This window comes from Aquila chrysaetos, chromosome Z, assembly GCF_900496995.4.
Source record: "Aquila chrysaetos chrysaetos chromosome Z, bAquChr1.4, whole genome shotgun sequence".
NCBI lineage: Eukaryota > Metazoa > Chordata > Aves > Accipitriformes > Accipitridae > Aquila > Aquila chrysaetos.
In genome coordinates, this window is record NC_044030.1 from 35,219,226 (window position 1) to 35,245,465 (window position 26,240).

At 42.8% G+C, this 26,240-nt stretch overlaps 2 protein-coding genes across 7 annotated transcripts in view; one reads left to right on the top strand and one right to left on the bottom strand.

The window, feature by feature from the left end:
- Positions 1–24,071, top strand: part of LMNB1 (lamin B1) — a 55,894-nt gene extending 31,823 nt beyond the window's left edge. The window contains exons 12-13 of the mRNA XM_030004001.2: positions 6,659–6,774; positions 23,977–24,071. The gene's annotated coding sequence lies outside the window, so the exon portion shown is untranslated. The remainder of the gene's footprint in view (positions 1–6,658; positions 6,775–23,976) is intronic.
- The window catches only part of MARCHF3 (membrane associated ring-CH-type finger 3), a 110,749-nt gene that overhangs the window by 30,686 nt on the left and 53,823 nt on the right, over positions 1–26,240 (bottom strand). For 3 of the 6 annotated variants that reach the window (XM_041120852.1, XM_041120849.1, XM_041120848.1), the window contains 3 exons: positions 21,133–21,346; positions 18,752–18,962; positions 4,212–4,421 (listed from right to left, as the gene is read on the bottom strand). In XM_041120852.1, coding sequence (XP_040976786.1) covers positions 4,212–4,421; positions 18,752–18,962; positions 21,133–21,323 — 612 coding nt within the window. In that variant the 5' untranslated portion in view covers positions 21,324–21,346. Of the gene's footprint in view, positions 1–4,211; positions 4,422–18,751; positions 18,963–21,132; positions 21,347–24,023; positions 24,113–26,240 lie in introns of those variants that run through there. The other 3 variants (XM_030005307.2, XM_041120850.1, XM_041120851.1) reach the window with 3 other exon arrangements.

Here is a 26,240-nt window from a genome sequence, read left to right on the forward strand (position 1 = left end):
TTGTTGTTATCCGCTAACCAGTTTCAACCTTAGTGTGGTTCTGCTAATAGTGGAAGAGAAATGACTGACTGCTACAGCTATACAAGATAGCTTGGCCCTGTATTTTTTTGAAATTGTTTACTGCTTATTTTAGTGACAGCCAAGTGTAGTGGGAGTTATGTCTGTGTAAGATGATGTACGTGTGCAGTTTAAAAAAAAAAAAAACAACCAAAAAAACCCCACCCCAACCTGTAAACTGGCTTGGGACCTTTGGGGCGAAATGTGCCACATGACAATTATTGTGTTCTGGAGCTGTGGGCAGGAGGTACCCATGCAGTGGGCACAGGAGGAACCTCTTCTTGTTCTGTCTTCATGTGTAGCTGGTCATTTGTCACTGATTTTTATGCACCTGTGCCACTTCTGTAGGTCTGTGCTATTCAGATGGCAAAGGGTGCCATAAAGGCTAGAGGTAATGTGCTTGGTCTGCGCAAGTGGGTGTAAGATGCTGCCGACTCCGTAGAGAAGTGGCTGTCAAAAGGGGCTGCGCTGCTTACTTTCCTACCCCTACAGCAATGACAGGCTGGCTGCCAGTGAGGTATGGAGGGATATTAAGTAATATACATGCCTATGAATGTATCCTTCAGAATGCTTTCCTTATTGCAGAAAGGGTGCTTTTAACTAAATAAATTATTTACCTTTCTATAAAATCCTACTAGGGACAAAAAAAGACTTTCTGGGGTTTTTTACTGGATCTTTATACAGCTGTCTGCTGTTAACGAGAGAAACCTATAGAGCTTTTGTTCACTAAGGAGTTGCCCAAAGACAGATGAATTCATTCCCCACCTTTCAATCTCCTCTGCTCTCCCTGAAGGTAAAGCAGTCTGCATCTTCGTTTCTGTGGAACATCGTATATGAAAGAACATGAGAAGTCCCTTTTAAAAAGGCACTGCAGCATCAGCAAAAATCATGTGGTAGAGGGAGGAGGGGGAAAAAAAGAAAACCACCTTGCAAAAATGAATGCCATGCAAAATGCAGTGACTGCTTCAGAGGAGTGAGGTAGAGTTTAGGTTGAGTTTTCAAGTAGCACCACATGAGATTCTTTGAGGAACTGCATTGTTAAGCCAGGCCTTAACTGCTTGTTTAAGGCATTTTCATAGGATATCCTAGTTAAGTTTGACAGCTTGTTTACAATGGGTTCTTGCCTGGAGGCAGTTTCCAAGTGATGTCAGCTACTGAATTTCAGTAGAGCCACAGCTACCCTAAACTGTTACACTGGACGCAAAACTCTTGCGATGCTGATCAAAGGCCAGATTTAGATTGGTCCTTGGCACAGTAAACTCCTTTGTTCACCTCTTCAGTAGGATAGCAAGGGGGGTGTCTATCTTTCTACCTTACTCTGAATTAATTTGGAATAGCCTTTGTTTTAAATCAGCAGTTATGTTATACTGGAAGCTATAGGGCCAAATCCTGTTGTACTCCAACCTGCTACTTGATCTTACAGGAGTCAAGATTACCTGCATGCAAGAGAAAGCGGAGTGTGGCCCTGTATTCTTAGTTTAAATAGCAATCTCCATTTTGTGTCTGAAGGTTTCTTCTTGGGAGCAGCAGGCTTTTTTGTGTACGTACATCAGTTACAGTGATAAAATGAAGAGGAAAAACAATAGCATTTTATGGAGAACTTGGCTGTTTTAAGGGAAGGGATAAAATAGCTTCTTAGATGCTAAAAATAGCATCTCTCTGTTCTCTGCTCACTGGGATAACTGTGGTGTGTAAATAATCTATATGCCAGCTTTTGCCTCCAGAGAAAATAAGCTGATTTATTGGAAGTAAAATGAAGTTTTAGTTTTCTTAATTTTCCCAGGACCTAAAGGAGCATTATATCGCATGTTGCGTGTGGTTTACCCCACAGCACTCAATATATTCCCTTGCATAACTAAGCAAGCAGTACAGGATTCTCCCATTTCTGAAAATTAAAGGGCAAGTGCTGCTGAAGCACTTGATGGGGTTAGCACTTCTGTGTTGGGTCCATTCCTTGCTGCATGGCAAGGGGAGGGTGGAGCCTCCCCAAGGCAAATGCAGGCTGGGGCTTTCCTGCATGATTGATGGGTCTCAGGCCGCTAAGCAGAGAGGGGGCATGTCTTCCACGTGTACGGTGCTCAGTGCCATTTGTAAAGTAGTTGCTTTAAATCTCTACCTCGACTTTGCAAATCTGTCCTGTGAGAAAGTGTGTGAAAACACTGTTGCTCAAGCCTATTGACTTAATCTGCAGATATACTTAAACCTCCTCAAAACTCTTCCATCCAGTACTAATACTGTGAGGGCAATGAGGGCACCTTCTATACTGTGAAGAGAGCCTGAGAGTCCTTCCCGTCATGTCTCTCTGCTCTGCGCACTGAATTAAGTCCATGCTGAACAGGAGGATTACTGTGCCCTGAAAGGCTGCCTGCCTTGCCCTTCCCTGATAAACGTTAGCTTCATTAGGCCATCCACCTCCTGCTGGTCTGAATAATAGATTAGAGTGGAATTACATCTTCCACAACTCAGTGGACACTAAAGATACAGTATTTCAATTAAGCCAACCAAGGTGTGCATTTACATCAGGCTCACTATCGCTGTATTCTTCAAGTGCCAGTAACACACTTCTCTGTACGCTTTTGAAGGGGTAAAATTTATAAAGTGAATAGAAGAGATGTTTGCCGCTTACAATCCAAATGCAATAGATGGTGTTAGGGACTACAACTGAGATGCTGTACAAGTCTTAATGAGCAAAGTCAGATATGTTCATGTGTCATGGGTAATTAAATCCAACTACTTAGCCAGACTACCCTTTCCAACTTCCAGCTCTTTTGGTGCTTGTGAATTATGTATATTAGGTAAATTGCACAGCATTTGGGTTTCTAAGACAGTCATATACAAAGGAAATTTGAACAACCTTTGCTTAAATACCTGACACACAGGTCTACACACAGTATTGCAGGAAATGGAAGTGCCACCTCACTGCTGGAGTAAATGGCCATCCTGTCAAAGGGGAATGCTGCTGCTTCACAGAAAATGGAAGCAGAAACAACAGAAAGAGAAACTGCAGGAAGCTGAGGCAAAACTCTGAGCTTTCCCTACTGCTGTGTGCTACTAAAATTAGCCTGCATTCTTCTATGGAAGAGGCAGGGTTTCACCATTATGAATGGAGTAAATGAGATGTCACCTTTCATAGCTTTCTTGGACCTAGTTGTTAGGTACTGTGGGGTTTTTGTGTTTCACCTCACCTCCCCTTCTCCAAGCTTACTCTGGGCTCAGCATAGGGGTTTCTTGCTGTGGGCTAGCTCTACTAATGCAGTTATAAAAGTGCCACCTCAGCAGCTTACACTGGTCAAAAACTGCTGGAAGGGGCACTGGCCCAGGGGGATTAGTGGCTGTCCTAGCATGACAGGCACAGTGGTCTTGCCCCCACTCAGGGCAGCACAGGCTTAGATAAGCTTTTCCTCTCACAGCAGCACAGCCTTGCACGATTGCACAAGCATTACCCTGTTAGTGTGAATGCTCCGTGTCTGCATCCGCTGTTCTGTTCTCTTCCCCCACCGGAGCTAGAGGTGTGAAATGTCAAACTCGATGTAACCTGGGGTTTTCAGTGAACTGCTAGACCACAGGTTGATAAGCACTTATTCTGGCAGCTGTCTTCTGGGTTCCCTTCATTTCTGCTGGGCTAACTCTTGGTGCACTGGCTGGTGCGCCGTGGACTTCCCACAGTGCCACAAGCACAAGGAATGGGGAAAGCATGGGATGCACCTACATCCAAGGCTTTCAAATTGTAAAATTGGCCAGATGTTGGACTAGAATAAAATCTGAATCCTCTATGGCAGCCAGGTTGTTCACTTAAAGCTTTTTTGTGCACTGTGCCTTTACCCTTTGCACATTCTCTTTGATGAAACTCCCTCCTGCAGCATCTGTCTTGAACTCCTCCATGTTACTTCCTTGTCTCCCTCTTGCTGTCCCCTCTGGTTGGGATTTGGGAATTACTGACCCCAAAGGGAAACTATCCTTCTGGTTTTCCAGAGGACTTGAGTGGTGTGGAACCAAGAAGTTTCTTGCAGATCTAACTTAAATTTATCAGTACAGAAGGTAAACATAAGCAATGCTTTGTACAGTTGTCCACCTGCTGTACAGCACTCTGTAACTAATTTTCTGATTTGTTCTTTCCCTTATTCCTGTGAGTTGAATAGAAAACCAATACTTACGAGGGTCCAAAAGAGGTAAATAGTGAAGAGTGCAACAGTGAGTGCAATGAGGCCAACAGCTTCGAGCCTGCTACTAAAGTGCAGATGGTCCACTGCTCCTCGTAGACACAACCAGCCAGAGATAGTCGCCAGTGGAGTGATAAACAAGAAGCACACCACGTCTCCAAAGAGAGTCCGTTTCTCGTGCTGGGGGCCTGGGCTCCTCAGCCACTGCAAGCAAAATGTAGACAATGAAGTGTCAGCCCAGGGAGGATGTTTTACCTGAGACGAGCTGCTCGCTTGCAAAATGCAGACCTGCCTCTTTGAGGAGGGAACATGGACCACACGCAGTATGTGGCTTTGGCTGTTCCTAGAGAGCTCCCACGTGAACTCCCCTGTGCTGCCTGCTGATGTGCACCTCTAGCCATACATACCCACCACATCATTTATTCAGCTGTAGTAAAAGCTGCCTTGAGAAGGGGAAGTGTTTTGCATAGCGCAGCCCCTGGCATTCGGCTCCAGAACTGTTCAAGAAACTCCTTTCTTAATGTGGAGAAAAATCATACGCTCTCCTGACAACTCGAGAGTGCAGAAAATGTTAGTATTTGTGTGCTATTTTAAGATATTTTTTTTTTAATGTTCTGCTTGTAATATTGGCAAGGCCATTTTCAACTTGCTTTCAGATACCCACATGCAATCAGAGTTGAATGCCCACAAGGTTACTGTTATTAAGAGGATATGAGTCTCGCAGAACAGAGTGCCTGAAAGTCAACTGCTGAAGTGAAGGTTGATTGAACAGCTGTTAGCCTGTCATGTTTCTATAAACAGGATTTTAGGTAGCAGAGGTAAAAGAAGTTCAGCCTACAGCAGTACACTGAGACCTTTTAATAAAAAACCCTCATCACTCAAGTCAATATTTGAACAAGAAGACTACTATGCCCTGCAACTTTTGCCAGTGCAAGCCACAGGATTTAGTCAAAACTGCTCTGCAGCACCCTTTTATTTTTTTTTTGTTCTTTGAGCATATAACCGTATGCACAGGACTACCAAGGATAGCAAATATTTCTTACTGTGGCGCCTGGGAGCTGTACATACTACCCTGGCCAGTGAGGGCAAACACACCACGTACCGCACAGGACTGTGTCTGCCCCAGAGAGCCCACAGTCTAAGCAGAGGAGTCAAGGCTGGGAATGGGCAGTAGAGGCGGGGTGAGCTCTCATAACCCCCGCTGCCTGCACGGCCGGAGCTGGGCGCAGGGCAGGCTATAGATTCCCCATCTGGTGCGTCCTTGCCAGGCTCCCGGCTCCGAGTGTCGAGGTCGTGCTGAAGGCAAGGGAAGTCACGCTCCTCCAGGGCGTTATTGCATTAGCTGTCATCAGCGCAACAAGAGACCAAAACCACTGCAGCTCTGTGCCAGCAGATGGGGATAAAGCTCATGCATCCTTAAACTGTTTGGCCCTCATTCCTCCCAGCGTACGGGTGTTTTTTTCTTCCTCCCTATTACAGTGCTGCAGCAATGACCCAGAGGAATAGCAGGACTCAAAGAGTTTTGACAAGAGAGGGCAAGGCTACGAGCCTTGTGCAAGCTAATTAATATTTTTCATCTAGGTATCCTACCCCTCTATTATTTCCAGACCCTGCTTCATCTTTTCCCACTTTGCCCACAACATGAAAACAAATACAGCATTTACCTCTCCATCTTCATATGGGGTAAAACAATAGTCAAGAAACTGAGTGCAACCAGGAACAGGTAGTCACTAATATGGCACTAACAGAAAGACACAAATCAGTAGAGAAATTTGCCTCAGCCTCAGCATCTCTCAGATGGAAGTAATAAATTATCTACTTCACAGGATTTTTGTGAGGTTTAACTGCAACACAGTAATGCAGCAGCCTAAGATCCGTTTTTCACATATGACTCAGGAATTTAGGAGAACACAAAAACCTGTTCTTAAACCTTTTTTTCAGGATGTAGGCTTTTAATTTGCTTCAATACTTTTAAAATCCTAAGGAAGCGGGAAGTGCTTCGTAACTACTATGTACTACTATAAGCAAGAAGTTGTAAGGGAAGACGCTAGTTAAAAAGGAAGGCTCAATATTCATTTTTTCCTTTTCAAGCAGTGTCTTAAGCTTAAGATTATTGAAAATACCAGAATTCTGGGTGTGGTGAGCTCACCCCAACCAGCAGCTGAGCACCCCCACAGCTGCTTGCTCACCCCTGCACCCCCACCAGTATGGGGGAGAGAACAGGAAGAGGCTGCAAGCAGAACTTGCTTCGGTAGAGCCTGTACAAAATAAGGAGACATGTTTATGTTTGAACAGCTTTTTATTTTATTGTAACTTTATGAAGAATGCTATAAAAAGTCATGTGTGAAAGGCTCACACCACTTTCCATGGAGCTTTCACTCCACTTACTTAAAAACACCCCCAAGGGTACGTGCATAACACTTATATTTGGTTGCTTCTAGACAGGACTGATTGCAACCTTTACCTTGTTCAGTTTCCACAAATCCCTGTAATGCGAAACCACCAGGAAAATGAGAGGAACTGAAAGCACCTGGCAGTGGAGATTCTGCTCTTAAAGGTAACTGTGAAAGGTTTTTGTGAAGAGTATTCGTTTAAAAGGTGAACCACAAGAGAATTGCTAAGCACCTGCACCTCTCCTTGATCTCAATGGGAATTGCAGGTGTTTGCGATTTCCCCAGGGCAGACCTTAAAATGCCAGTATCTCCTTATCTCAGTGCTATACATTGACTGTCCCCCCTATAACTGGGCAGTGAAGAATGTACTGCAACATTTCAGACTCTGTTTAGTGGAGGCTGCATCCTCAAATCGCAGTCTGTTCATTGATCTGAGCAAGAAGGAAGAACAGCAAGAATACATATATGCAAGGAAGCACACACATTAAGGCATGTGTTGTCATCTCTGCCATATGACTTTCATGACACACAGTACAAAGCACTTGAATTAAGGCAGTATTTTATGATGTGCCATCTCACTTGATTGAAAGTTTGAGAAAAATGGTGTGAGACTGCTTCAGAGGCTGACGGCTCCCCACACTCCTTATGTCTTGTCTGACCCATGTGAACAAAGAATCAAACCCAAGCAATTCAAGTATTAGATGAGCCTAGGACAGACAAGAGAGTTTTAAATAATAAATAACCCCCCACCACCATTCTACAGTCTAACCTTAAAAGCTGGAGAAATTTCATTAGCTAGTTCTGAAGTGGAAGTCAAAAGCAATGAATAAATAATTTCAATGGCTCTATGGATTTCAGTCACAGCACATATTTTTCTCCTTAAGTAGTGTACATGTGTTTCTGAATCTGCTTCCATCTAGATTCTAGGTGTCAGTCTTTTGTTCTGGAAATGTGCACTGTCAAGTTACTTCATAGTTAAAAAGCCAAGTCAGCAAATCCTTTTGTGAAACTGAAACCCACACAATGATCCCAACGAAGTCCAGAGCTGATTAGCGTGGCAGTACAGTAGGGACTACCCTGCTGGCAAAGAACGAGTAAGGCCAGATGCAACTCTCATATCTGCACTATGATACTCTGAAATCTGTCCTATTAAAACGTGTCAATGTGCTCAGTTATTTCTGCAATAAATTGAGACTCTCACAGTAATAATTTCCATTTTGGAAACAAACAAACAAAAGAGTTCACAAAAAGGGTCATGTTTGAAGCAAGATGCTGGCCTACCTGGCAAAACACTGCTTTATCAAGTGCTATCTTGAAGTGAGCAGTGATTCCTGTTCCTGATACACAGGTGTAAAGCCAGAGTAACAAGACACGAATTGAGTTTAGCAATGGCAAAGCAGTAATTCAAGAACAGGTAAGCACAGCATCTGATGCACAACCCAATACTGGCTCATGACTGACACAAGCAAAGAAACCCTGTGCCTGGAGACTAATACACACCTGATGAGAACCCAGCCCCTCGAAGAAATGTGGGGTCCCACCTCGTCCCTCACAGTGACACAAACCAAATGAGGTCTGCTCAGAAGCGAAACACCCCGCAAACCCTGAGCTAATGGCTGTGGCCACACGATACCTCTCTACTGGCCCAGCTGTCCACGCCGTCCCTTCGGCAGTGGGTGCTGCCACACTGCTCCAGCACAGGGGCTCTCCACTCAGCCAAGCTCAGCTAAATGGGGCAGGTGTTGCTGAAATGGGTGGAAAGCCCACACTGCAAGAGAGGACTTTAAAAGTTTGACTCATTTATCCCAGCAAAGTCACACTCTAAATGCATCTTGGCGGTGGCCAGAAGAAGGGAGAACTGAAGGGGGACATCGGTGGTGGAGAAGTGCTACTTAAGCTAATGGACAATGTGGGCTTAAGAACAAATTGATAATAGTTGGCCATAAATAAATTTAGGGTAAGAATCAGAAAAAAATTCCCAGCCTTCAGAGGATCCAGCTCTGGAACAGCCTCCCAAGAAGAGTGATATAGGCCAAAACTCCCAAAGCTGACACAGTTTTAGGAAGGAACTTGCTTATGTTTTGAAACGGATTTTTGATGTACTGCATTTGACATGAGAAAACACTGTTAACACACCCGAGGCCCCTTCACCTCACACGCTGACACGTGTAATACACATACAAGGATTTGTTGCAGTTACTTCACAAAGCAGAGTTGAATTTAAATTATTATCTGCCCTAGAAAGATGAAATTGAGCTCTTGACCTTCATCTGAGGGTCTCCACGGTTCCTTCAACTGAATGCAGACTCTAGTGCTCAGGAACAGAAAGTGGATTTGCAACAGTCCCTGGGAGACTTTTGATATATAAGCCCACTACTGGCTTTCAAAATTTTACCTGATATTTAAAACTGCATGCGAAACCAGATCTATGAAACTGTCCAAAATCCCCTTTCAGTGTGAATGTACAGAGATTTTTATTTGACATTGTCAAATAATCTGAAACTTCAGGCTCCCAAGATGAGCGAATGGGCTCTGTTTCCTTTCCACTGCTTTACTTCATCCTGCCTAAGCAAACGTAACTGGAGACTAGAGAACTGCTCACCTGAAAGGGAATACAGGCTGAGGCATCTGCACAATGTGTCAGCAAAGTGAAGCCTTACATTTGGAAAAGGAAATCATCAGAACAACCAGCAACTGAGGACCAGAACACCCTGGAGAGTCTCAGACTGGTATTTTATCTAACCTAACCAAAATGAGCTGCCAGCAGAAAACTGCTGTAAAACACCTCCACGAGTTTGAGCTGCTTCACCATTGCCAAAGGCTAAATCCTAGAAACACTCACCTCCACAGGTCTAACTTCAATTAGATGACTCACAAATGCTCAGTAAAGTATGTGCATAGTGTTTTCCAGATCAGATCCTAAGGCTAGAACCTGCTTCTACTGGGAAGCCCTTTTCAGTTCACTACATTTTCCTTGGAAAATTGATTTTACATAAATGTTGCTGCAGTTATACCAGCAGCGAAGAAGATTCCAGAGAGTATGAAGAAAATCCATCACACTGCTTTTTAGTTAAAGGTATCTAAATAGTTATCACATATGAAGCTGGGGGGAGAAGACAGCAAGGAACTGTCTCCCCTAAATGTGTAAATGTCTCCCCTTTGAACTAGAAATAGCTTATTACACATCAAACATATCAGTTCATTTTGTTCTTTTCACGCTGATAGCTCTGCAGTGAATCTTGATGAAAGCAGCCTGTACCCAAGCAAAACTGCTAGCAATTGTTGTCATTTCTGGTTTCATGCCAGCAGTGACCAACGGGAACATTTTGTCTTCGGCTCTAAGCACAGGACAGACTGATATTGCCTGGTTTTTTAGTCTGTTTCTCTTGAATGAAAGACATTTTTAAAGATCAGGAGGACCATTTATTGGCACACACACACACACACACACACACACAAAAATTACATCTGAACAGTTTTGTTCAAATACTTTTTTACTTGAAAAAAATTTTTTAACCTTTTTCAATGAAATGTTTTGAAACTAAGCTTAACTACATGTAACTCAAAATAGTCTCCCTGACCAGAATGGTATGTATGTTTGTTTTCAGTGCAATGAAACGTTTCGGGTGATGCAAAACTTTTCTAGGTTAATGTTTTGCCAAGGAAAACAAACATTTGACAGTTACTTTTCAGTTGAAAAAATATTTGTATTTCAGTTTTTGGGTTTCCTGCTTAGATCAAACATTCAGTTACTGGCACAGTGTTACTGTCTTCAGTGGGTGCTTTTAGAAAGGCCATGGTAACAGCTCACAGAGATGTTCCTTCGGTCCCAGAGACAGAGGCCTGTCTATTTGACAGCTAGAAACGAAATGATTTGATCTCTGTAACTTTATTATGCTAATGTTACAGCCTCTTTGTAACTCAGTCTGCTCTTATTTAAGTTTAACCCTTACTTTAACTCAAGTTCCAGGGAATATTTTAATTGTGGATATCTGAATGAGCCAAAGCTACTTTTTGAAAGAGCAAATGACTTTCATTTGCATGTTATTGCAAGTGAAAGGAATACGTTATTCATTGTAAAGGTGGTGTATGACACACCTTTAATTTTTTCTGGTTTATAAAAAGAAGAAACCACAGCGCAGATGGGAACCAACCCTAGGTGGCAGCTAAGTGTAAGGAGAGTACTGCAGCCTGTTGCTATCACACCATAACTGAACTGGCAATCTAGACCTTGGGTATTTTGCTAGCTGAAAAACAAGAGTTGACATGCAATGCTCCACCAAGTAGCAATAATACAGCGACCGGTAGATGTGGTGTTCAGTTTCTGGATTATACAACTTTAATGTCTAATAACAGGATTAGTTAATTCTCTGATAGTGAAAACAAACAACAGAGCGTGCTAAGCTGCACTATAAAAATCGATGAAGTTTCTTGCAGGTCCAATTAAACAATATTGTATTCTTTAACATTAGTTTGGCTTACTGCTATTCTGTTTTCCTACTATCCACTTTCAGTTTATATTTCAGGTGATGCTTGTATCAGGTAAAAGATTTCAAGATGTGTCAAGATTTTGTGGAACTCTGGGAGAAGCAGTATTTCCTTTTATCTGTATGTTTTTCAAAGCTCCCATTCTATTTTGGATGAATGTATTCCCAATTAGGCAGACAAATGTATGCATTCAAGAAGATCAACAAAAATCACATTTTGCATTTTAAATCAAAAGCAAAGCGGATTTGCTATTGGCAACACATATTTCAACACATTGCAAATGTCCTGATCTACAAGCTCAAATATATGGAAACTAAAGACATGATAGATAATAAATGCTTGGTAACTCTCCAAAAAGACAGATGCAAAAAAACTTTTCATCTTAGCACTTTTTTTTTTCCCCTAGAAAAAGCAAAGTTTGACTCGCTTCTATTGGTTGTAGGAAATGCTACCAGCAGGAGAGAGATGGTAACCAGGCAGTTTAGAACTGTATTACAGAATCATGTGTCCAAAGAAAAGTCATCAATACCGTCTAAAACAAAAATAGCTGTACCTTTGAAAACCCACAGCATCTTCCCTCATCTTGCTAGTCCTTAAAGAATAGCATTTGGCCTTTCCCAAAGCAGCTATTCCCTCTCTGATGTTCAGTTATGTTCTCCTGGGAATTTTCTTCAACATTTTTTGCCCTTGATCACTAGTCCTTTAAATTTAGGAAAGAGCAGTTACAGATGTGATGATGGTTTGAAGGCACGGTCTGTTCACTGACAAGTAATTTTTGCTTTTCTTTTTCTTTTTTTTTTTTTTTTTTTTTGTTGGGGGCAGTGGGTTGATCTTGTTTGCATGCTTGCTGTCAGTACTATGAGAAAGATTTGTGCTTGGGAAAAGTCAAGCAATGTAGCAAAACTTTTCTGAAAAGAACATAAAAACCCTATTTCACTTCTCTTTACAGAAGAGAGAACAGCTTGTTTGGGTCTCTGGATTTTTCCCCATTAGAAATCAATAAAGTAGGGTATTCTAGGTGTAAAAAGTGCATCTTCAAGAGGTTATGTTTTTAAAACTGTATGAGTTGGGGAGTTTATTACTTATTATTGTAATACTTTAACTCAGACATACTTCTACTGGAAATCTACATGGCTGCTTCAAATTCACCCTGTGTGACTTGGGTCTCGGGGCGGGGGGGGGGGGGGGGCATTTTCACAGCTGAAGACAACTACATACAAAAGTATCTCCCCATCACCTCGCCCTTCTTATTTTGCCCTTTTCGGGTCAAGAAGGGAGGGAGGATGTACATACTTAAGCTATCAGCTCCCAGCCCTAATGTGCTGTACTGACAGCTTTTTGACAGCTTTGACCTTAGATTCATGAAAGTCTTCTATGTTGGTGACTACTCTGAGTAACCATTTTCCTTCTGGCTTTAAGAGTGATCCTTCTACAAACTACATGCAGCAAATCTGGTGTCTCTTCATTACAGTAATTTAATGCTAATGACTCGCTTCACTAAGCAGTGGAGAGGAAAAATAAGTAAAAAGAATCCCAACAGATAAAACCAGCATGACTCAAAGTGTTGCATAAAAAGTAAATTCATATTTCAGTGTAAGGCTTCTGGAAGTTTTAAATTACAATATAAGCTCATCTTAACTACTTTATGCATAGATGTAGGTTTTAGGGGGTTTTAAAATTTATTTTTCTCTTCTAGCATGAGCTCTACAGCCAGCTACAGATTGGGAAAAAATGAAGTTAATTTCTGCCCAATATTGTGATGATTATCCTGACTTTATTTTTTCTCCTAGTCATGTTGTTTTGCTTACGTGTTTTATATCGTTAATTAAGTGCTTTCTGTTTGCTTGCTTGCAAAAAATGAACCAATAGATACCAAATCCTGGTTGGTTTAAAACATGTAAATAACTTAAAAGCAATACAAGCCTGACTTATGTGGTCACATAATGTTCTTATACTATATTTATGCTGTAGCTGGTTGTTTTCTAACAACATTTTATTGCTTATAAATACATTTGTACTGCCATGTTTTGTTTCTGTTTCTGTACTAAGCCAAGTGGAAGCAACATAGATGCAATATGGAAATTCAAATGAAGATGATATACAATACACACATAAAGCTTGCCTAATCTTTATGCTGAAACATAGCAAAAGCATCTACATGAATAATGTCACACATTTCTAGAGTGGATTTCTTTCTACGGATTGGCTGCATTAAAAAAGCACGTTATATAAAAGTGGAAGGTCTATAAAAGTCACTAACCGAAACTGCTGCAGTTTGATTTCATTGTATTTGTTTTGAGATTCTTCCAGGTTTGTCACAAGGAACATCACGTCTACACATATCAACCACCATATTATAGACTTTTCTCTCCTCTGGTGTCTAGGGCTGCTGCTGCTTAAGCCTGGGTCCTCTGTGTCAAATGTAGCCAGGCTCTCACTGGCAGTGGGGTGACCAAAACATGGGATAGAGAAGTAGGGGTACCCAGCAGCAGCTCCTTTTTTCTTTGAGATGCATCATCCCTCGGCACGTTCATAATGAGATATCCATGTGCCTAAACACACATCCTACCCATCTATAATTTCCAGCAGACTGTAAAGGGGTGCCGCGCATCTAGCACATGGTAGAAGAGGTGGGTTCAGACCTTGCATGTACTTGTTGAACTGAATTTTGGAGTATCATGAGCCCTGGGACTGAGTGGAATGTGCATGTACTCATGTAACATGTAAATGGACAACGACTTTTGGATTACTAGCAAATAGCTCCTTTTAACTGACTGTAGGGCTGTGGATGTCTCCAAACAATCTCCTTACCTGAAGGAGGAGCTCTGAAATCAAGCAAAATGGCTAGACTTGGTCTGCTGATGCCTGCCAAGTGCCTCAATAGCAACATGTTGTCTAGCAAAAATGTGACTTCAAATGGCAGCTCCAAAGGTGCTACAGAAAGCTTATGCTTCAGTAGATTATGTCTGATTGATGGTGGTGGTTTCAATCTTCTGTGCCAGAGCTTGCCAGGTGCCCTCCAGAAGGGAGATGAACAGAAGGACACAGCAATCTTCAGTAGGAAAAAAACTCTATTTCTATCACGATCCATCTCTTGCTCCTTTACAGTAATATATCGTATTCTCTCCAGTGCAGCTGTTGTGAACAAGTTCACGAGTGACTGAGAAGTAAGGAAGTACCAGGTCCCAGTGGAGAGCTGAGGAGCACCAGCCTAGCCTCTGCGCAGAAGTCCCACCAGAAGCAGCGTCATCTGGAGGGAGTGCGACAGTTCCCAGTTAGCTCAGTCCATAAGCAAGGCGGTGTAAGTGCTGAAAGTCAGGTGAGGCATGAGGAGGCTCTGCACTTACCTGCAGCACATTAGCCACCCATTTAACAAAATCTGTGAAGGCTCAACAGAAAGCCGTTCTTACCGACAACTGTAAAATCACACAGGGCACATTTGACACATGTAGGCCAACAGTATGGAGACAAGGAACTGTAAAGAAGACCACTCCTTTTGGCTGACCAACCTTTGACAAACACCTGTGGAGGAGGCAAAATATGTGCATTCCCTGGTGTGTGCTGCTTTGTCTTGATAAAAGACAAGTCACAGAGCTACTCCACCCAATGTAGCAGGAGGCAAAAGACATAAGTGGTGGATGGCAATGAACAAATCACTTGCCTTAAACACTGAAGGACGGGTTAATCCCCACCATAATGCCCAATTCATGGTTCAGAAACACAATTCTTCTGGGGAAAATAACCTGAGTTAAATAAAGAAGTGAACCAAGAATGTCTGAAGCTTCACAAATGCAATGTTGAGAGGATGGATCTGCCTGACAGACTGTACTACCATTTCCTGCCTCTCTCGTTGGGTTTTGGGCATCAGTTAGCAGATCGCACATTTCTTGGGAGATATTTCTCCCCCAGACAACAAAAACGTGTCCTGTGGCATAGACAAAGGAATGTCTCCCTTGAGAAGTACCTGGTTTGAAACTCAGTTAACCAGAGAGAAGCTTATGATGGAGAAAAGACACGAACAATGAAAGAGGAAATGGAGGTCAAAATGAATGCTGTTTTTCCTTTGCTTTTTCTTGCAAGAGAAATCCAGGAAAAAACAGGCTGCTGTGCATAACATAAGTTGGGGAGAGAAAGCAAAGGTGAGCTCCCGGCATTTTTGCACTCTATGCATGATGTATGCAGGAGGCAGGATATAGCTGTAGGTATGTCCCTTGTATCTGAGCTAAACATCTCTTGTTCGAGCGCATGGGCCCACATCCTTAATGTGAACACGGGCAACTGCTTAAAAGAAGGCAAAAAGCCATCTTGCAACAAATTTTTATAGAGCACTTGCTTTCATTTCATAATGAACTAACGCAAACTCGCAACATGGCGGGGAGGCGGGGACAAATGCTATGGGTTCACCAGCCCATTCTGATCAAATCATGAAGCACAGCAAGAAATCCTCTGCTGCTTCCATAGTAATGTACACAGAGGAGGAAGGAATATGGCTTGAACAACCAGCCATGCCATTTACTGCTCACTTCATTTCAAGCCCACTACTGCTGCAGCCTCTCTTAGGTGCTAACGGCAGGAATGAAGTCAGATATGACATTTCTAGAAAAAGGAAGTGAAGCATCTAAATTTTTTTCCATTGAGATTTCCTTCACACCCATGGCTAAGCCACTAAGAAGCAGTAATCAACCAAGTGAAGGGATGGGGAGAAAACATAATACCACCTTCTTTTCTTTTTTTTTTTCCCCTTTAAGAAAGTGAATAATATGTCTTTGAATAGTCAGAAGTACCATTTATTTTCCTGATGGACAATCTCTAGGAGAAAAGCTGAATATGATGATTGATTGCCTCAAGCATTTTTATACTACCTGTCACTGACCAATGGATGGGATATATTCCCTGCATGAGATAGGGCCTGCTGAGAAGTTACTGGATAAGCTTCTATGGACTATGCTCTACAAATTACTTTATGAGTACAATAGTCCCTCTTGAGCTCCTAAAATGCATTGGTAAACTCATCATTCACCTCCACTGAAAGGTGCATTTACCATTTCCATTATCTAGTTCAGAGGAATCTTTGGAGAGCTAATTGTTTTACTAAATGAAGAGAACTTTAACTCCCCACCCCAAACACACAAACACACACACAAAACCACAAACACAGATACACACACACAGACACACACACACAATGGAGCTAAAAGCAGGTGGCCACTCTGGCTTGTCACTTGTCCAAAAATTACAGCAGGTTTTTGTGAAAGGTGGTCCTACTACACCTAACATACCTCCCTCCATGCTCTCATACTCTAGATAATACAGGGAGACAGACAGGACGGTGCTTTTAGGACACAGAAGATGGGGGAATCTGGCAACTTGCATCTGCTTTAGTCACGCTTTGAGAACTTTCAGATTTTCTGTAATTATTAGCATGGGGAGGTCTTTGGATTTCAAAGCACTGTGTATTAAATAAGTACAAACTTTAAGGACAAACTTAAATTATACTAACAGAACTCAAGAGGTTTGACTGCTATCTTTCTGCTTAATTTATCCCCTTCCATACAAGTCATCTTAATTACTCTTTGTCTCTCCTGCTCTCAATTTTAAAAGTACGGCTTCAATTCCCTTCTAAACTGAAAACATACGCCTTTGTATAAGATCACAAAGGACTTCAAAAAAGTCAGTTGCTTTTTTTTATGACCTTTTCTGCAACTGCACATAATTGTTGTTTAATGCACTAAAATACTGTGGGTGTAGCAGCTGAGAAGCAAGAAAAGATTAGGTAGTAAGGAGAAAAACACCAGTTAACAATGTGTACTATGTTTCAGAAATGCTCTTGCACTTGGTTCTCATTTGTCCTCAGCTGAGAAACAGAAGACAGCTTTATCATTATTACTGTTATTGTTGTTGTTGCTATTATTTATTACTGCTTTTGCCAAAAAGAAGCCTCACTTCATCAGGGAATGATCAAGTGACCGGACTCACCCAGCCTGGGCAGGGTTAGCTTTGCTTTCAATGTCTTCAATCATCATTAGCTCTGAAAAATGTCATGTCACATTTGTGCAAAGCAAGCCTCACGAGCAGCTGTTGCAAGGGAACAGCTTGAAGAAGCTGGACTCTAAAATCAAACTGTTTACTTTGCACTGCCTCAGCATCGCTCGTCTTTCTTTTCAGAAGGCAAATTCAGAGTGGCATCGTCCTCATGCCAAAACCGCAACCAAAAACTGCCTGGCGCAGGCTGAGAGCAGCTGGCCGAAAGATGTTATCATCTCCATTGGAGAATGCTCAGTCATAAAGATTTTGCTGCTCAGTCGCTGACAGCCTGAGAACACTGAACAGCAGCGTTTCTCAAACTGGGACCAGCTTCCTGGGAGAGGCTGGAGTCCTGCTAGAAGCAGCAAACAAGCCAGAGGCAATCAAACACAGCTGGCCTAGGCTTGCTCTGGTTAAGGCCTGACAAGACTACAGGCCTTGTGCTAAATACCATGTCATGTACCTCTTTTTTGCTGATCCTAAGGAAGAATGAAGATATCCTCAGGCTTAGACACAAAATGCGCATGCCTAACTCAATCCAGCGTAAAGCAATTTTGGTAGTCTTCAAAGAGAACTGCTCACCCTGTCTCTGCACAGGCCCCTGACCAACTTCCCAGCAGTCAGTTTTATCCTGTATCGTCTCATCTATGAATAAGAGCGAAACAAGATGTGCCCCCTCCCCCTTATTTTTAATACTGTATCTCTTCCAACCAGTTCTGCTACCGTTTACAAGAGCAATGAAGATGCACAGGAAAGACATGTTGTCCTGAACCCAAGCTTAGCATGTAAGCACCTGTGTCACCAGCTGGTACAGTAAGATGCTTCTCATTATTTTTGTAAAATGCTATTATTTGTAATTCACTTTTAATTCCAACACAAACCATAATTTGTACTTTTTTTCCCAAATTAAAATAGGGGAGGAGAAAGATCATTAACAGTGTAAAGATAGTGATCTTGGCTTTTTTTTGTTTTTTCTTTTCCTGAGGACGAAAACCCCCAAACCTGGCAAACTTCATGCAGCCACTAAAGCATCTATAGTTGGCAAAAACTGAATTTTAATTGATAAGGGAGAAACAATTGTCCAATTCACTGCTGAGTCTGGTACACAGGCAAGAGAAGGCCAAAAGGTCACACACAAATGCCTAAACATGCCAGACACTGAACAAGAACAATTCTTTCTTGTGGGCTTGACATGAAAACTAGGTTTCTAAGGCTCCTCCGTTTGTCACCTCTCTCTCAAAAGCAAGAAAAAAAAATATTCTTGACCTATATTTAATATGCTGAATACCCACGCTTGTCTCGCATTCCGCAGAAACTGTTACTTCTCTTCCATCCTCTCCAAGCTGGCTGGTATACTAGGAATTCGCTGCACACTGTTCCCCAAATCTTCACTCACATTTACAGTGAAGCAAACCCATTGATCCCATTCTTCTTGCTTGTTTTGATTTGGTTCAAAATAATGGTTTTCTTACTCCTGCCCTTTCCTTGAGCTTCCCCCCTCATCTTGCCAAGCCCAAAACTCACAGCTTGCTTTGGCGGAGCTGCAAAGGCTTTGTGATGCCTATATAAAAAAAAAACATCATTTGCTCATTATTGCTAAGCTTCTGGGGATGTGCCCCATGTACTGACCTCCACCAATGGCCTGGGTTTGCGCTCCACTGCAAACCTGAAGTGGCAGAGTTCACAGTAGCTGGTGTTTGAAGATGACAGCCAGTGCTCCAGGCAGCTGCGGTGAATAGTCCCCAGGGTCCCTGTACATTCGCAGGGGGAAAGCAGGTCTTCCTGGCTGCTGCCCTCGTGGCAGATCCTGCATATCGGCCGGTCATTATTGAAGGGGCTGCCGGAGGAGGAGAGAAAATTGCTGGTCAGTATACAGGGTTGTGATCTAGCCTCTCTGTCTCTCTGTACGTCACGAATTAACAGTGTGGGAAACATTTGCAGCTTGCGTACTTCGCTCTGTAGCTAGTACAAGCTAGTACCAAGCTGCTGGGCTAATGGCTGCAGGCACTTTGGTATTCTTGTTTAAAATACCTCTTCTGTAGGGGGAAAAAAGTGGAGAATGAAAAACACATCAGAGTGGCAGATGAGAGACAGACAACCAAGTGCTTCTGGACCTTTGTATTTCCCACCTCTTCGCAGTGCAGCAGAGCAGCCACTTCAAGAAATCTCTAAACGCATCAGGGAAGTTTTAAACCTGCCTCAGCTGGGCACCTCTTATGCTAGTGGTGAGCTGTGCCATAACTTTTGACCTACAGGGTAGCATCTCTTACACTAGTGATGATGCCCTGGCCTACAGGTTAAGCTGTTTTCACTGATCAACAGCAAAGGACTACTGAACCTGAAACGACAGCACCTTGCCCTGTAGCTGTGTGAAGAGGCAGGTGTGTGCAGGCTGGAAGCTCCGTCCCTGGGGAGGGTTCCCCTCTCTTTGGGACAACACCCCACAAGCAGCTGGAGGAGTGATATTAATGGCACTGAAAAGAAGGACTCTGCCAAACACATCCCTTCCATATTGCTGCCTGTGGCTATTTCTCCTGCACAGCCTCCTCCAAAGCACCTGCCTTGCTGGTGCCGGGGTGCTAACGTGCAAAGGGGGACAGGTGGTCCTCCCACCAGTGAAAACCTGAAGGCTCTGATATTAACCATCAAGATTTTCTGTTTTACAGAGGAATCTCTCAGGGAAGAGAAAGGCAGTTGTGTGGCTTCCAGGGGTGCTCAGGCTTAGCACAGCAGGAGGAAAGCAGAAGCAGGCTGCAAGCACCCGTGCTGCTGAACCATGGATCCACTTGACTGCATCTTCAACTCAGCCCCCCGCAACTGCCAAGGCTGAGAAGGTCAATCTCTTAGCAGAGGTCTTGGAAACAAAACTCTCCCTATCATAGGCGCCACCTCAGGTGATCTCCTCAGAAAAGCAAGCTTTGAGACTGCCGCTGACAAAAGCTCGTTAGCAGATAGTGTACAGTGACATGTAGCTGCTCCCTCTGTCCCTCTTCTGGCTCTTTGCAGGCTGCCCCGGGTAAACCTCACTCAAGTTTAACAGCAGGAAAGTGTAAAGAAGCCAGCCCGCTCCTTTCAATCTGTCTGGTAAAACAGTATGAAGTTGTGCTTGGTGCTCTACACGCACATCTGAGCTGTGCAAAATGCACAGGGTTTAAAAAAGTTGCTATGAGTAAAGGGGGAAAGGCCCTTTCAGGCTTACACATCGCACGTACAGCGGCAGTTAATAATTTCACTCGTCACATGAATGCAGTGGATTGGATTACATTTGCTGTTTTGTGAAAATCCAGGGCTACTTCAAGACCCATGCAGTCTTTCCAGCTTCACACTAGTGAAGTGGAACTTAATTTTGACCCAAGTACCAAGTCTGGATATGGCCAAACCCTTAAGCATCCTCTCTCTTGCTTCTAATGAAAACAAAGCCAACCGAAAGCGGGGTATTGTTTCAAAGGGTATAGTTTAAATATATATTTCACCACTACTCTGCCATTCTAAACTGACAGCAGAAAGAGGCGCTCTCAATCACTTGAACAACGACTGAAGCAGCAACACTTGCGTGTGCACCTCTGCTAGAAATAGCTTGTCTGGCCGCTCGGCGCGCTAGCTTGGGAAGCGCGAAGGAAACGCGCTGCAGAAGTGCTGGCGGCAGCACGCAGGCTAAACACGGCATCCCGTGCCAGACAGCGCCTGCCAAAGCCTCCCTCTACGTATCAGGGCAAATTATTGCAGCTGGCGCACTCGAGCAGCAGCAGCATCCCTAGACAGCTCGCTTCCCCCTTCTTCACCGAGTATGAATGGTGAGGGCTTAATTACATGTGTAGCATAATCATTATAAAGTTAGGACGAGGGCTTAATCACAAGTGCACCGTGGTAAGCCTTCACAAAGCACGCCACCACATCTTCCCTTCAAGCGCCCGCTGGGCTTGCGGGTGGCAGCTGGGGAGGGTGCACTCGAGCCCACGCAGGGAAGGGGCCCAACCTGTCCTGTCCCACCCCGCCACCCCCCACCGTACCTCTGCGTGGCGAGCGTCCGCACGACGGAGGAGAGCAGCTGCCCATCTTTGGCTGACACCTGCATGACATACTGCGGGCAGCTGCCGGCTGGGCCACCGCTGCCGCTGCCACCGGGCAGGGTCTTGCTGTTGGGTGCCGGCGGGCGCTCCGGTGGGACTCCCGGCAGGTGACTGCAGTGGCTGGTCCTCATGGCGGTGGGCGGCGGGTCCCCATCTAGGGAGGAGGGAGGACAGGGCGGTGGGACGGGGGGGAAGGGGCACGTCCCTCCCTGCCTGCAAGTCCGCCGCACGGATCAGTACCAGGCGTGAGAAAAAACATCCCCCGCTCCCTGCCCCAGCCCTCCAAAACGTGCTCAGCAGGGAGAGGAAGCTTATAACGTTTTGTGTTGCAGAAAAACAGTCTGTACGTCTCAGAAACAGCAAGCCGGGGCTCTGCGCTGCTTTTTTTCTGCAGACTCCTAAAGTCACGAGTGATAAAAGGAGAGACTGAGCCTTTTTCTCTCTCCCCCCACAAATGCTGCAAAGGAATATACAATCTTTAGCTCGTGAGCTTTTAAACTTTAAGTCCTGCCTCTGCCCACCAATGGGGAAAGTTACATATTGGAGGAGAAAGTGGCCGATCAGCTCCAAATCCCCTGGGAAAACACTCCACTGCTGCTAAGTGCCTTCCATCACCAACCCGCGGCAGAGCACGGACCTGGCAAATAAACCTGTACAGGGCTTTTGTCAGACAGACCTGCTTAATAACTGCCTGAGTGCGGCAATAATTTATGCCACAAGGTGAGGCAGAAATCACAGCTTGCCTGCGTCTGTCTTCTCTGCTTTGCTTTTTCACCCATCACTTAGAGCGTATTTTGTATGATGCTTTCAAGTGTGGTAATTGGAAAGCAAGGGTTATGCTGGTAACAAAGAGCCTGGGAACATAAATTCGTGATAGCTTCGTACGATGCTCCTTGCTGGGTGTGCTTATTGGTGAGCAAAGGCTGCGTGGTTCAACAGGCAGAACACCAGGCTGTGCGCCTGCAGGTTTGCTCTCCAGGTCGGTCACCGACAGCATATGTATGGGGTGGGTTAATCCCTCTGCAAAAGGGGGGAAAGACTTCCTAGCATGCCTTGAGACACTTGGCTACAGTCACACGTAAATGTTATGGGTTACTACTACGATATTCACATGTTGAAATTGGGCATGTTTGTCTGCATTCAATGCACTGCATTCAATCCTCAAAAAAAACGTTGTGCATCAGACACCACTGTTACTTGTGTAGTATCAGCACCGCAGCAGGAAACACAGTCTTTAAACATTAACCCACTCTTTTAAAAAGAGGTATTTCTCTGGGTTTTAAAGGAAATCTTGTGATTTGATCTCATCGGATTTGAGCAAATGGCAGTACTAACTTTCCAATGCCTCCTGAATGTTGTCTTTGGCAGTAAGACTTTGTAGCACGTGAGGATGTGATGGGGGTGCTGGTCCACTTGTATCATGCAAGTTTTCACGTAGGGACTTACATTCTTAGAAAGGCAACTAAAATAGGAAAAAGCTTGGCAAAGTGTTTGTTTTACAGGATTATTTCAGCTATTTTCAGACCATGTATATCCAAGAGAGTGACCTGGAGGCTGATAAGACAGCTTACAGGGGATATAGCATTCAGAGAATGGGGAAGGAAATCAGACTCTGGACCCCATTTACAATGAAAATGAAGCAAATGGCTGATTTCAAAACCATTAACACATAAAAGATGCAGATTTTTTAAGAGAATAAGAGCCACGGACTCTCCAAGGAGATCACGGTATCAGCAACTTTATATTTTTAAAATCCATGCTGAGACTGTTTAACAAGAATATTCAGCAGCTGAATGCCTGCTTCATTCAACTTAAAAAGCCTAGGTAGTACCATGTTTACAGACCCATGCTACAGAATTATATATCTTTTTTCTTGTTGCTTCACTGACCTCATTAAGTACAACAGAGGGTTTATTGTTGCATATAAAGTGACCATCCAAGCCTTTACAAACACATCCATCAGCCACTTGATGAGTTCAGAGCATTTGCTGAAGCATCAGATGATGGAACTAAATGCAAAGCTTAAAAGCACACCAGAAATAATGTAGCTATATCCCAGCAATGATGTTAATTCAAATTTCTGCATACAGTACTGCATTGACATTCCACTTTGACATAGCAAATACATGTAACCCTTTTCTACCTAACTCTTTTTTTTTAAAGAAAGTTGGAAGTTACAACATATTTTCCTGATTTCAGAAGAATAATTTTCACACAAAATCAGTGTATGTGCATGAAAGTAATACAACTATAGAATTAAATAATATGTGCTTTAATACTGAGCCCTGTGGTAAATAATGAAGATTAATTGTCCTAAGAAGCACAGAGATCCTAACCAAATCTGAAGTCAAAGCTGACATTAAGGAATTGTAAATCTTAATATCCACAAAACCCCAAAATCACTATTTACCCATACGTATGTATTATGTTCTGTCAGAATGTTTTTCACCTGAAAGAGGTGGAAATCTGTCACAAATATCTTAACAGAAGAGGAAGAATGAAGAACAAAAGCAGGAAGATGTGTTTAGATGGTGTTAGGGACACATGCAATATTAAATGGGGGAAGCCAGAATATCAACATTTATTTCAGATCCCAGAAAATTCAGGGAGAAGTAGCTGAATTTGGCGTGATGGGTATATGTTTGAAGAAATCTAGTAATTGGCTCTTTTTTCTTTTCTGTGTTACTACACCCACTCCTCTTGCACATCTCTTGTCTACCCAAAATCTATTTTAAGAGTACCTTACTACTGTAGTATTTAAACCAGTTCTTTTCCCTGTTCTAGTTTTCCTGCTTTGCCTGTGGTACCAGTTTCTAACACCCTCTTCTCACCTCCATGACATGAGATCTTCTGATGGGAGATGACAAAGTCCAACTGCCTTTCAGAGCGACTCTCCAATTTCAGCGCTATCTTCCAACCATCACTGGTAAGTGATGAAGTGTATAGTTCTTGGTATATTTCTTCTCTTCACTTTCTTGTGCAATTCCTTCAATCAACTATATAAAAATCCCATTTTCAGGGTTGTTTAATGATCACAAATTGAAAAATCCTGAGATAAGAAGGAATTCTTTTTTAGTGTGTTATATATATCCCAGTTTTTATATACATACATATATATATATATATATGGGTTCATGGGTATCAAAGTAAAGATCCTGCATGTATTTTCCTTGTACCATGGTGGGGGGGGTGTGGTGGGGAAAGCTGTTTGATTCTCATAGTTGTTCTGTGTCCTCAGAAATGTTGAATTCCTGGCTGGAAAGAGGTCAGTACAGGTTTTCCTGGTGGGAGGACATAGTGGAACAGCATTCTGTTAGTCACTGATTAGAGTGCCCTAGTTGTGATTTATTCCTTCCGCTTCTTTCACTGGCTTATGGAGTGAATATCCCTCAACAAGCCCTGCAAGTCTCACATACGTTCCTGTTACTTTTGCATTCAGGGTTCTGGTTTCAGACGTGAAAAGCGCAAGTCTCATAATAACAAGTCTACTCCCTTGTTCAATTTACACAGTTACAGATGATCACAGTAGTTTGTTGTTATTTATGCTATTTCCTCAAAAAAAGTGCAGGCACTACACATACAGTTAGTAAATTAAACCTAGCTGCCACTGTGAAGCAAGACACTATCAGATCAGAAGGGAATGAGATGCAGTGTACTCACGCAAATTATTTGAGGTCATGTTGGAGCTGGGTTGAAGATTCAAGTGCAGCCTACATCCTTTGCCCCATAATAATTTATAGGATGTTACTGTAGCAAATGTTAGGGATATCTTACACTCTTTTTTCTCTCCTGATCTGCTGGCTGCTACCCCCAGTGTTAAAATTAAGTCAGCATCTGATTATCTTGCCTCTCCACCCTGCTTCATTTTTTAAATCATTCAAAAGTCCAGACTGCTTTCTAGGGCTTCAACATTTATTAAGAGGCATCTGTAAGTATTTTTTCATCTTAACATTACATGAATGAATGCAAATATTTTGGAAAAGTAGTTCAGTCCCACAAAAAAATGCCACCAAACACTTGCCATCTTTGTTTCAGAGACAAGCTACTTCTGGGCTTAGTCAACTTCTGATTACTGCGAACAATATGTCCCTGCTGAGCTCAACAAACATTTCTTTATATGCTGCAAGGCATTTATAGCATACATTCTTTCCCATGCTTATATTTCTTTTTAAAATATTTATAACTTCTATATCAAGAGAAACCATGAGACTCAACAAATACCAGAGAGCAAGGCACTGTTACTCTTACTGAATTACACTCAAATATGAGATGTTAAAAACTAGCATTACTGCCCTGAAAAGGAATTTAAAGAAGCAGCCATCTGCATTTACAATAAGCACCTACAACTGGAATCCTTGTTGCACTCTTTCCTACTGTGTGTGAACTGACCTCATTTCTTAAACCCATAAAGCATTATCATGCTGATGAGTGAAATTATCACAGTAGACTTTTTTAAGCAGTGGTGCTTTTCTGCTGAGGCTGTGTGCGGCTTAGATTTGCATGAGACAAAAAGATCTTACACTTCAAGCAACGGGTTGCAAAAGTTAAACAAGTATTCCTGTAGAGATTGTGTGTGAATTGCTCACTTTTCCTTTTTTTCAGCATCTTTGCTAAGAATAGGACATATTGCATCTCCCATAGTCATGCAGTTTCAAACTTGGAAATCCATTCACTTTTCTTATTCCATGTTCCCATGAGTCATCCTATTAGTTTCAAGAAATGCAATTCAAGCATGCATCGATCAGCTTCAAGACTTAAAAACATGCATGAAAACCTATTAACTTCCCATCTGGAGACATATTCCCAAGAAATACTGCATTATTAAAAAAACACAGCCATTATTAAAAAAAACAGCTTTCAGAGATATATTTGTGTTTCCTATTTATGTACTTTCACATGCCAGAAGAATATTTCTCTTTCTACTCTATCCACAGCCCAGTGTTCAAGATTAAAATTACAATCCAGTATCAAGTAGAAATGGCAAACTAGTCCTGAAGGCCAGGAGTGAAACCTAGCCACTTATTTACATTGTGTGACTTGATAGGGGG